Source organism: Hemicordylus capensis, chromosome 1 (genome assembly GCF_027244095.1).
Source record: "Hemicordylus capensis ecotype Gifberg chromosome 1, rHemCap1.1.pri, whole genome shotgun sequence".
NCBI classification, from domain to species: Eukaryota; Metazoa; Chordata; class Lepidosauria; order Squamata; family Cordylidae; genus Hemicordylus; species Hemicordylus capensis.
Genome location: NC_069657.1, coordinates 49,087,273 through 49,099,989, shown reverse-complemented (window position 1 = coordinate 49,099,989; position 12,717 = coordinate 49,087,273). Strand labels below are relative to the sequence as shown.

At 44.0% G+C, this 12,717-nt stretch overlaps 1 protein-coding gene across 28 annotated transcripts in view; it reads left to right on the top strand.

Moving 5' to 3' along the window:
- Positions 1-19: 19 nt before the first annotated feature.
- TTLL5 (tubulin tyrosine ligase like 5) overlaps positions 20-12,717 on the top strand; it is a 253,862-nt gene continuing 241,164 nt past the window's right edge. For 15 of the 28 annotated variants that reach the window (XR_008309988.1, XR_008309987.1, XR_008309990.1 and 12 more), the window contains exons 1-7: positions 21-199; positions 2,305-2,468; positions 6,658-6,764; positions 7,679-7,761; positions 8,353-8,459; positions 9,478-9,608; positions 10,348-10,430. Coding sequence is in view for 23 of the 28 variants with exons in the window: in XM_053262540.1 (XP_053118515.1) it covers positions 2,392-2,468; positions 6,658-6,764; positions 7,679-7,761; positions 8,353-8,459; positions 9,478-9,608; positions 10,348-10,430 (588 nt within the window). In the remaining 5 variants the exon portion in view is untranslated. Of the gene's footprint in view, positions 200-2,304; positions 2,469-6,657; positions 6,765-7,678; positions 7,762-8,352; positions 8,460-9,477; positions 9,609-10,347; positions 10,431-12,717 lie in introns of all 28 variants that reach the window. The other 13 variants (XR_008309973.1, XM_053262503.1, XM_053262577.1 and 10 more) reach the window with 2 other exon arrangements.

The following is a 12,717-nucleotide window of genomic DNA, read 5'->3' as shown; positions in this document are numbered from 1 at the left end:
GCAGAGGAGACTGCGAACGTGTCGTTCCGCGCAGGCGCGCGGCAGAGCGGACCCCGGCGGGAGAGCAGAGCTGGCGCTTGCGCAGGGGCGGTCTTGGGTGAGGGAGGGAACGGTTGCTTGTTGGTTGTTGTAGTAACCGGAGAAGCGCCGGCAGGAGCTGTGGCTACCGGGCCCAAGGGAGATGAAGCAGCGGCAGCAGGTATGGTGCGGAGGGAGTTGAGGAGTGATGGCGCTGCCTGTGCAGAGTCTGCTTGGCCAAGGAAGCTCAGGCCCCTCGCTAGTCAGGCGCAGAGACTGCGTCTCACGGGAGATATCCGAGCGGAAGGCGGCAGCTCCTCATGACTTTTCCCGGTCTCTCCAGAGCTGTCAAGCGGGGTGGTGGGTTGTTGGGGGCGTCCTAACAGCAGGAGGGGGAAGCGGCCGGGGCAGGTCCCCCTGCACAAGTAGAGGGGAAGGGCGGGAGAGCCGACGGACGGACGAAGCAACGAAGTCGCCAGATGTTACTTCTGAATACTATGCCACGTGCTGGGGATGAGACCAGGACAGACCTAGTTTCCTGTAAACCCCCCAGTCCTTCAGGGTCTAGCCTAAGGCTGTCTGGTATGGTAAAAAGTCTCATTGCACAACGTGAGAAGTGTGTGTGCCGGGGTGGGATGTACTCTAGGAAGACTTAAATTATGAGGGAAAATGTTTAGGTGTCCAGCCCTGTTGGTCGGTTTGTAAAAGGCCAAAAGCCTTTTTACAGACAGGTAACCTTTTTGTAGGATCAAGTAAAAAGTTATAAAGAGGAAACCAAGTGGAAGTGAAGGAAAGGTTCCACAAGCAAGTCTAGAAATGAGGCATCCTGGCTTAATGCATGGTGAGATTGAACTAAAGGTAAAGGGTGCTGTCGAGTTGGTGTCGACTCCTGGCGACCACAGAGCCCTGTGGTTGTCTTTGGTAGACTACAGAAGGGGTTTACCGTTGCCATCTCCCACGTGGTATAAGATGATGCCTTTCAGCATCTTCCTAGATCTCTGCTGGCTGATATAGGTGTTTCCCATAGTCTGGGAAACATACCAGCAGGGATTTGAAGTGGCAACCTCTGGCTTGCTACTCAAGTCATTTCCCCGCTGTGCCATTAGGTTGAGCTAGTCATCCTTTAAACCTCTCCTGATTCTAAAGTTTTAATTAACATGACCATTGGAGTTTCTAAGCCTATTCAAATGAAGTTTCATACAATAGATTGTATCTGGTGAATTAATGAAAAAAACATATCAACATGTGAGAGGTTTTTATGTAATGCAGTGCTGATAATAACCTATTTTTAATTGACAGGTTGTGGGTGCATTATATATTTAGGGCCTAACTAGATTCTATTGTGCCAGAGCCAAGTTTTAGAACATGGGTCACTACTGAACAGACAAAGTGCACTGGTACTTTGTGCTCAGAAGACAGGCACAAAGAGAGTGCTTAGGGGATCTTCAGAATCAGCACAGATAGTGTTTCTCCTCCAGGAGAAGTGTGCTAGTGCACATCCTTCTCCCAGCTGAGTGGAAGCACTGTTCTGTTTCTACAGGAAGCTGCTGTGCAAATGTAACACTGTTAAAGGTAGTCCGAGACCATTAATATTTGTATCTTGTCCTCTTTCTGAAGAGCTCTGGGTGGTATATTGCATTTTATCCTTGCAACGACCTTGTGAGATAGTGACTTGTATATTGCCACCCAATAAGAATTATCGCTATGTGGAGATTTGCACTTGGGTTTTCTACATCCACATTTAGCATTCAAATCTTACACCATATTGGTACTTTTCATTAGATTGAGGTTAGCCCTAGGGATGTGCATGAACCAGCAAATGGTCGGTTCAGCATCGGTGGGTGGGTTCCTTTAAGGAGCAGGGAGGGTGTGATTACCACCTCCCCCCACCCCGCTGCATTTCCCGCACTGGTAGTGTGCTCAGAATGGCGCAGGGTAGCAGTGTACCTTCTTGTTGCCCCAGTCAGCATCACACCGGAAGTGGCAGTGTGTGTGTCCGACGGTCAGTCTGACACTGACCGGGTGACAAGAGGGCATGCTGCTGCCCTGCACCGGTGATTTTGAGCACAGCGCCGGTGGGGGAAATGCGGTGTGTGTGTGTGGGAGTTAGAGCACCCTCCCTGCTCCTTAAAGGTAAAATGCCCCTTTTTTACCGCCCCCCACCAAACTGGCCAGACCACCAAACCAGTTCGGAGGGCCGGAAAAGGACCTCTTAACCGGTTTGTGTACATTCCTAGTTACCCCATATCTACAGTCTGCTCAGATGTTTTCTCTTTTTCTTCATAGAAAACAACATTGGCTAGATCTGTCGATTCTGCAGGGAAGGATCTGAGAGGTCACAGTTTCTGGGCTGTATGAAAACGACCACAGGAAATGCCAGCAGGGATGGCTCGGGACTTGGAAGAAATGAGTTCATCTTCAGAGGAGGTGGAAGATGTGGAAGGGCAAGAGTGAGTCAAAACCTATAGGATTTACTGTATTTCATGTTTATCCTGCTCTTCTTCAAAGGGAAATGCAGCTGGCATGCTGCCGCAACCCCCCCCCACCCCGCTGCAATTTTGTTCAGTCATTGAAATTCTATATCTTGCTTCTCATCATGCAAATTTTGAGTATTAGATCTAGTTATTAAAAATGGCTTCGGATTATATAGTGTGAAAAATCAGTGAAAACTCCTATGTATGTCTCTTTTCTGTGGGAATCCTGAAATACCTTCTTAACTTGTGATTGTGGGGGTAGGAGGGTAGGATCTAGAGCAGGCCTGCTCAACTTAGGCCCCCCAACTGTTTTTGGACTGCAACTCCCATAATCCCCAGCCACAGTGGCCAATAGCCAGGGATTATGGGAGTTGTAGGCCAACATTTGCAGGCGGGCCTAAGTTGAGCAGCCCTGATCTAGAGGGACATTATTAGAATTGTATGTTGCCATCATAAGAATCTAAGAAGTGCCCTGCAGGGGAGTATCCATTTTCAGATCTCTGAAGGATTGTCACATGGAAGAAGTGGACTTATCCTGCCCTCAGGAGCAACAGAGAACTAGAAGCAATGGTTTGAAATTAAAGCAGATTTAGGCTAGACATCAGGAGGAATTTCCTAACTATAAGAGCTGTTCAACAGTGGAACAGCCTGACCCATGCAGTAGATGAGCTCTCCGCTGGTGGTTTTCCTGCATTGAGCAGAGAGTTGGACCTTGCCAAACTCTAAAATTCTGTGGATCAGACCATGTCTGTGCAGATGCCATTTACATGCTGATGCCACCCCTGGGCTGCTGGGAACAGAGAACTTCCTGTTCCTAAGCAGGAAGCAGCTGCATGGTGTAACTTTTCAAAACTGATACTGACCGTTTAATACGGGCAGCACCACTGTGATGGTGGTGGGGGGCAGCAGAGGAAGGTAAGACCTGCCTTCCTCCTTGTAAAGCACCCAATGCACAAAATACTTTGTGTACATCCCTAATTTCATCATTGCAACCAAATGTGCTTTGGTAGGTAATTGATTTTTTTAAAATGCCACTTACATCACAGAATGATGTAAGTGCTACAGCAAGTGAAGTTGCCTAGTCTGTACTTCCAGGCAGCTTTCGCATCAGGCAATACTGAGTTGGCTGCAATTCATGGATGACAGGATTATTCTCTCAGCACTGCCCGCCATTCAACATGTCAGTTATTGCACCAGGTAACCAGGGGTCATGCTGAGGATGAGTATTGCAGTCACTTGGAAACTTGTCTGAGCCCTGGTGTCCTTGCTATAAATCCTCAAGACAAGGCTTAACCTAAAGTCCCTTCCTGCAGCCTCGGCTCTGTTTCCACTTACATAAAGTGTTAGGTTAGACATGGAAATCTTTGTAAGCTATAATTGGTGGGAATATATTAATTGCATATATTATATGTTACTTTTAGTCTGAAATAGTTATCCTTAAATGTGCACAAGTTCTTTTGTATTGATCAATTGCTCACTAGTATTCAGGTTTACTTGCTTCCTTGTTTAAGAGATATTTAAATTTTCTGCTATCACATTTTTCTAGTTTGCTCTCTAGCTGTGTGAGCTGGAAATCTCCAAATTTCAGCTTTCGTCTTGTTGAAGTGCAAACAAGAAACAAATCTCTTTAAGGCTGCTTGAAAGTACAATTGCATGGTGTTCTGATTTGGTGCACTGTTCAAGAATACAGGAACACATTTTTTCTTCTCCATCTGTCAGCTTATATGCACATAGACTCTCTTTCATAAAGTCCTTGGCCTTCTGCGTAGCTGCATGCCAGAGTTGGCGAACCACCAAGGCTGTTGTGCAACGTGTAAGGAACCTCCAATAGTGTTGTTCAACAAAGCAGTTGTGCAATGACTTAGAATAGTGCATGCACAATTGCATGGCACTGCCTCCATTTTTCCAGCCCTGGTGGGTCTTAATGCTGGCGTTCTGTTGAGAAGAATGTTGTTTTCCTTAAAATTGGCTTATTCAAAAAGTTGCTTTCTTATTCAGTGTATAACTGCTGAGAATCTAGTCACATAAAATAGTTTATGTTGAACCTGTTTCTAGGGAAGTGTCCTACATGTGTTCGTTTGTTTTTAATACAACTTTGACTTGTGGAATTGAATTTACATGTATCCTCTGACCCCAGAATGAAAGTGCATATCCAGTGTCAGAGAGTTTCTCTCTTGTTAAAAACGCTGCTATGACATTTTTGCAACAATTCTTTTTCTAGCATCCTCTTTCCCCCTGTCCTAAAGGTTTACCTATATATTTCTCTTGCTTCTGGAGATGCTGCTCTTATTTCTTAATGGTTCTTGAGTGGATTAGCAGCATTTTTGTCATCATTAGTATAAATGAATGGCATGAGTTCCCTTAAAAAAAAAACCCCAATACTTTGAACTAGCTGGGCTGGGCCCAGAGCATCTGCGCCTCCGGTCGGCAAACCCACCACTGCTGCCTTCCCTGCCCTGCGGCTGGGCCTGGCTTTCTGGCTGGCCGGCCTGTTTCTCCCTCCGCCTGCCTCTCGGTGTTGGGTACCGGTCCATGAGGCATCACTAATAAAAATCACACACACCGCCCCCCGCAAAAACAAAAAATAATTTCAGGCTGGCAGGGGCTCTCCAGAGCTCATTTCTAGGCAGCCCTCGCTGCTGGATAACATTTATTTCGCTTCCTCAAAATGAACATTATCCAGCAGTGAGGGCTGCCCGGAAATGAGCTCCGGAGAGTTGCCCAAAATTGTTTTTTGGGGGGTGCCTGGGAGTGGGGTTGGGGGTGAGACCCCCTTACTAACTGCTGGTCCGGGAAACTGCACACGAATAATGTACTGGTCCACGACTCCAAAAACATTGAGAAACACTGGTGTAGACAATAATGAGTTAGATGACCAGTGGTCTGACTCAGTATGTTATAGCTTCATATGTTCATAACTGATGTGTGTTGCTATGTTGGAGATCCAGTACATAATTTCTGATTATTGGAAAGCATTTAGGCAGTAGCTGTAGATTTGAGAATTGTTAGCTTAACTAAGCTCTAATGCTGGCGTGCTCTGATGCTCTAAGGTGCTAGGCCATGTTTTTTCCTGCTTTGCCTGGAATTGCTTAGCAATTAGGAGTTGTTAAGTGAAAAACAGGTAGTTTGGTAAGGAACATTTCAACATGGAGGCAAAAAGGCAGTAAAATGTGTGTAAACGTGTAAAGATCCAGGCAGAAATCAATAAACAGCTATCATAATTCAAACTCACAAAATTGTGTTGGGTGGTACGGGGTCCTTGCATGGATCTTTGTACAGAAGTGTGACTGGTCCCTCATATTGGTTGAGTTAACTGTACTTGTGGCTTCCAGCTTGAATTGTGGTAAATTCTGAAATGAAGACTTGTTCTTAAGTAAGACTTTGTCTCTGCCTGAGGTTATTAAGGACATCTGTGCCTGAAACTTAGAACCTAAATTCTGATAGTGATGCTTCTCGTTGAGTCTAGGCCATACTCAATATGAACTATTCTAATAGCAATGTTCCGTTTTTTTAGCTCCACGTTCTGTCCTGGATCTTCTTGTGTTGTAACTTTATTTCCCTGCTTCATAGCCTGAATTAAGTCATCTTGCTGCATGGTGACAGTGCAAATGTAAATATCTCTGCTTTTGGCCTGAGACTTAACAGTAACACAGCAACATGTTGTTGCTTCCTAAGCGTTGCCTTAGCGCAGTTGCTACAATACACAGCCAGTCTATATGCTGCTGCCCTGGGAAAATGTAAGGATCTCTCTTAGCTAAGTGCTTTGAATATTGTGGGTTTAGTCTAACACTCCTTAACATATCAAAATTGCATCTCCCTCTCTCAGACAAAAATTTTTAATGTGTGTTTTCTAAATATTGGACCAGGTATTATGAAAAGGGGGGGGGGGGGAGGTAAAACTTGTAGTACTGTAAACTTTGCTAAAATCTTCAGAGAAATGTGCCTGAACTGGAGGTGATAGCTGGATTATTTTGAGATGAGATTGTACTTCTGATCCTTTAGTAGTTTTCTGTAATGAGGCTGTAGATTTTTGTCATGGAATGAAAACTATAGTGTCAACCACTTCCATGCTGCACAATTATTGCGTGGAGAACATAGTTAGCCTGACTCTCTTCATATTTAATACTTCTGAATATATTATATTCATAAATGTTTTGTCTTCTAGGGAGCACCCATGCATTATGTGGACTGGTGGATTCAGAAGGATTCCAATCCTAGTGTTTCATGCAGAAGCTATTCTAACCAAGGACAGTTACATTCGTGTGATTGGAGGCAAGTGTGGTTAGCTGTGTAAAACTATTGCAGCAAGATCATACAAAGTAAAGTGATGAAAGTAGAAGGAACTTTTGATTCCCCTTTTTTATTCTTTGTGGGAGAGTCTCTCCAGCTACTGAACTAGAATGGCACTGTATCTATTTTATAAATAGAATAAATTCTAAAAATTAAGGATATAATAAAGACTAAGTTGAAAGTACTTAAGTCCCTATTTTTAAAAATAATAATGGAGAGCTATATGCTTAATGTCTGAAATCAGTGGGACTTAAAAGTGTTTAACTCTGGCTGGTAGTTACAAAAGTTTGTATTATGCTGTTAAGTGTTAAGGGTCTATTTCTCTTATTTCAAAAACTCAAATTTTACTTCACAGTTCTTGTACTGATGCCTTTAAGAAACTTAAATTTAAAAAAACCCTGGTGCTGCCTGAACCCTAATCCCTGAGGGTTGTGCAACTACTATAGTGTAGTGGTTAGAGTGTTGGACTAGGACTGGGAAGACCCGAGTTCTAATCCCCATTCAGCCATGAACTCAACTGGATGGTGCTGGGCCAGTCACTTATCTCTGTCTAACCTACCTCACAGGCTTGTTGTGAGGATATGCAAAACCATGTACACTGCTCTGGATTTTTTTGGAGGAAGAGTGGGATATAAATGTGCAAAATTAAAAAATTAAAAATAATAAATGAATGCAAAAATCAAACTGATGAAAGGTGTATAACTTTAACTCCATATGCACAGTCATTCTTGTTGCATGAAGATCAGCGGTCTCTATATGCACTGTGCCATGTTTACTATTGCAAAATGCAAGATAAATGGGAATGTGCAAAATACTCTCAGTATCTTCTAAAGGCACTACAATAGGTTGCTGCTGTGGTGCGGGGAAGTTACTAATTTAGGTTTATCCCTTCACAGAGCGCTATCGCTTGTCTTATAAGATTGTGCGAACAGATAGTCGCCTGGTACGCAGTATTTTGTCAGCTCATGGATTCCGTGAGGTATGTTCATTGGACTTCTTCGGTTGTTGTTTTTTTGCACTTCTGTTTTGGAGCCAAGAAGCAACTACATATCAGGGCCTGGGATGTGTAAGCTTCTGCCAAACAAATGGCATTGCATAACTATATCCTCCTACATTTTGACATCTTATCAAACATTCTGATCCTAATGTGGTCGTTTTTTATATAATGTGCATTTCCCTTCCAGCTGAAGAACTGTTTTTTAGATAGAGATCTTTTAAGTCATTGTACGTTTTACCATGAAGAAACTTAACTTGTGAAGATGCTCAAATACACTACTACTCCCCCTGCTAAATATAAGAGAATTGCTGCTCTAAAAGGTACTTCTTTGCTCAGTGGGGGTAGAATCTGTTTGTTTGGCAAAAGCCCTTGAGGTGAAGTGTAAATGATGTAGAAATAGCCTCTAGCAAAATGTAAACTGTTAAAGAAAATAATTCACTGGAACTACATGAGACAATAGATTGGAAATAGTTCTCTCAGGCTGAGAACTTATTTTTATTTTCTGAATTGGAGGGCTTCGATTTTTCATGTTCATAATGTTTATCTTCCTTGTTACTTCTGTCTTTTTGTCAGGTGCACCCCAGTAGCAGTGAGTATAATCTAATGTGGACAGGGACCCACCTGAAACCCTACATTCTGCGAACTCTCACAGATCTTCAAAAAGTCAACCACTTTCCCAGGTAAGAAGAGGAGATATGGTGAGTAGAACTAGAAGGTAGAGAAGATGCAGATATTCTGCAAACTTCTTTATGACAGAGTTTTTAGTGATGGTTGAATTGTATGGTATAATATACCGTATTTTACGGACTATAAGACGCTACAGAATATAAGACGCACCTTAATTTTAATCCAGTTTTTCAGAGTTTTAACATATTAAACTGTTAAAACATATAAGACGCCCCTGAATTTTGGTGGATATTTTTCAAGGAAAAAAGTGAGTCTTATAGTCCATAAAATACGGTACTTCAGCTTTTCTCACAGATTATTTCGAAAGTTGGAACAAATTAGATTATTTATAACCTGCAATCTCCTAAGAGCTCAAGCTCTCAAGCTGGGTGCCAACCTTTCTGAGAAGACTAATATAAGAAATAGACATTTAAAGCAGTTGCTAAATTAAAAACAAAACAAAACTCCTTACCACTTAAATCCTTGTCCCAAGAAATGTCAGTCTCTGAGGTGATCCATGTTCCCTCACAACTCGGTCTTCTGCGCCTGTGCAGCAGTCTTGTGGAGAAATATCTAGCTCCAATAGGCACTCTGGCATTCTGAGGTGTGTGGGCAGCGTTGTTTTAAAATAGGCGGGAGAGTGCCTTTCCTCAGTTCCTCCCTGTTTGGCCCAAGAAATGTTGTTTTATTGCCTGGATTTTGGTGAACTTCAAAGAGAATGGAATTCCAAAGCTGAGGAGCTGCTATTGTGAACTACCTCTACATGCCAGTGTTGGCTCGGCACATAAATACCTTATTTTAGAGTGTCGTCAGTAGGGAGGAGGATAATCAGTGCAACACTGGCACTGCTAAACGGTACTGCATGTTGTACACCAGATCACAATAGCAAAATCTAGTTAATTGCATTGCTGGAGCTGTTGAAATCCAAGACATCCATGCTTTAAAGCCTGTAAGTATCAAGAATCCAGTGATTGATTCTTGAAAATGCTCACAATGAGGTAACTTCAGGAAACTATCTATACATCGTTTCAGGTCATATGAATTAACTCGAAAGGACAGATTGTACAAGAACATAAATCGAATGCAGCAAACCTATGGCTTCAAGACATTCCATGTCCTGCCTCAGACCTTCGTCCTCCCAGCTGAATACCAAGAGTTCTGCAGTAAGTGACTGATTCGAAGTGACTATTCCTTAAGTAGAACTGGGAAATGGATGAGAGAGTGTGACTTTCAGACTCTATGAATGAGTGCTCCAAACCACACAAAAGTATGTGTCAGCATTTGAAATTGCAAGGCAGACTCTACACTGACACCCCCCCCCCGCCACTCTGAAGAATCTTCTCTTGAACCCTTTGAATCCCATCTTATAACTGATGTCTGAATTGTGCTTGGGCAGAAAGGTGTCGTATGTTGGGCAGAAGTGTTGGAGGTAAGTATCTTCTTCCATGCCAAGACAAACTGTTTAGTGCTCCAACTCTTGATTTTTGCAGTTTGAGCTTCTTAATGGTGTAGTAATTGAAAAACTGAATCATTCCAGACTCATACTAATTGTTGTTTGTCATTATGTATAAACAATATTAGAGTGTGATGGGAAGGGAAGATGTAGAGCAGGATTGCACAACTTCGGCCCTCGAGTTGTTCTTGGACTACAACTCCCATCATCCCAATCACAGTGGCCAGTAGTCAGGGATGATGTGAGTTGTAGTCCAACAACAGCTGGAGGGCCAAAGTTGTGCAGCACTGATGTAGAATAAAAGAGAATAGCCCTTTTGAACAGTTTATAAAAGCGTGCTGAAAGATACCTCTCAGTGTTGTTGAACATTCCCTTCCAGCATTGTTGGAAGTTGTGTCAATAACATTTCAGAATGTTTGATACTTCTACATTTTTTCTTTTGCAACCAGATTCCTATTCGAAGGATAGGGGGCCCTGGATAGTGAAACCTGTGGCATCTTCTAGGGGTCGAGGTGTCTATTTGATTAATAATGTAAGTATTTAAAAGATACCAAGCTTGGTAACTTGCTGGTATCCTTTAGCAAGTTCATGCTAGCATTTGCCCTGCACAAAGATGTTCATTCAGCTCATTAGGAGCAGAAGAAAGCACAGTACTGCTTCTCAACACTTTCCTCTTCTGTGCCGTTTATATAACAGAACCTTTTTAACCAACTGATTTGATAGTCAAATGCTGCCTTAAATTGAAAGCTTTTCCTTAAGTCAAATGCAGTCGCACAGTGAGTGGAGTGGTCATTGCCATCTTGGTTCTTATTGCACATAAGCGGTATCCTGGGTCCTTAGGCACTTTGCAATCTCTGGAAGTAGTGAAGGCACAAAGCATAAGCTGAGAACTTGGGGTTGACATGACTATTTTAAAACTTTGATGAAAATGTGTTGTCTTGGAGATTCTGTTCATAGATGAATCCAGTGGAGTAAGAGTGATCTGAGTTTTGGGGGGAAAGCTCTGCAGAACAGTGCAAGCAATTGTTTTTAGAGGACTATTCTTCTAATTTGTGAAGCTTGATCTTTGTGCACTTACACACACTTGCCTCTTGACTGGTCATTGCTGGGTTGCTGGCTACTGATGCTTCTTGATAGTTAAATAGCCATTTTGGCAAGTGGCATGTAGAGAGGTCTTGAGGTTCACAGTAAAAAATCTAGAATTGTTATGAAGATTTAGGCTGACTAGAGGTGACCATTTACCAGATGGTAATGGGCTGATCTGGATAGTGGTTCCATCATCCATAATTAGTGGGGTTCTGCGCCTGTGCAGATCAGCTTCGGGTAGAATTCGTTAGCTCCTCGCGACGCCAGCAACTGCCTGTTGCACGTGACTGTAGTAGCCTCTAGTGGCGGTTGGGCGTCTCTGCAATCAGTTTCTTTCTGACCACCATTGCGTTCAGTTCTCGGAGATAGTTGCTCCTCGAAGAAAGTTTGTTTGTCGTTTATTTGGACTTCTGAACTTGGAAAACGGACTTTGACTACTCTTTTGTATACTCCTTTGGACTTGGCTTTATTTTGGATAATTTTGGCTTGAAATTTGCATACGGACTCGACTTCCCTCAGGGACACTCCTTTGGATTTGTCGCAATCTCTGATTTCCCCCTCTGACGACGGAACGGACTCGACTTTTCTCACGGACATCCCTTTGGATTTGTTGCAGTCTCGGATTTTCCCCTCGATAACGGAACGGGCGACTATTCTTTGAAAATGACCGAGAGATTTGGTAAGACAGATGGCTCGGGGAAGTCTGGGAGGGACAAGACAACCTTCAAGCGGTGCACTAACTGCCGCGGGAAGATTCCCTCGACGGACGACCATGCCCTCTGCTTGTTTTGCTTGGGAGAGCGGCATGACACAAATGCCTGCTCAGTCTGCATTACTTTTAGCAAGCAGACTTTGAAGAATCGCGCAGCATGCCTTAGGGTGTATTTGCTTGAGGAGTCTCTGATGCCTAAAAGGGCTGCAGAGAATACTGTGCCGGGTCCTGCTCCGGAAGGGCAGTCTAAATTCCCGAAGGAGGCCGGTTCCTCGAAATCGATCGAGAGGGCCTTGACATCGAGTGCTTCCACATCGAGGGCTACGACCTCGAAGGCTATGACGTCGAAGGCTGCGACATAGACCGCTTCGACCTCGTCCGCGTCGGCCCCCTTTAAGCGACCAGAGGAACGCCACAAGAGGAAGCACAAGGAGAAGCTTTCAAAACAGGAGCTGCCTCCTAAGAAACAGAAGCAGCTAGTGCTGGTTGCGGAGCACACTCCTTCGCCTTCGGGTCTGCAGAACTATGTCATCCCTTGACGGCGGGTGGCTTCCTTACCCCCGGCACCGACACCTCATCAGTCTCCACTGACTCCACTGTCTCGACATCGAGGTCACTCGGCATCGAGGGAGGACACATGAGAGACAGCGGCGCCTTCGATACTGACTCCTTGACATCGACACCACTTGGCATCGAGGCCGGCATATGCAGTCTGCGCTGCTCCGGAATCAACAGTAGCAGTTATTCTTGACACTGAACTCGATATTGTGCCAGACATGGACATCGACATCGTGCCCGACGTCGACCTGGGTGTTGTGCCCTATGAGGAAGAAGAGTCAAGAGTTATACAATTGCCAGCATCGGGAGTGTCCCCTATGACCACACTGGGGCAGAGGGAGCTTTCTCCCGGTAGTAGGCTGGCACGCATGCTTAATTCAGAGGAGAGCACACCATCTACCTACAACTTTACTGGTTTTAATGAAGGTGACTATAATGTTCTGCGTATACCAAAAGCGCCCTC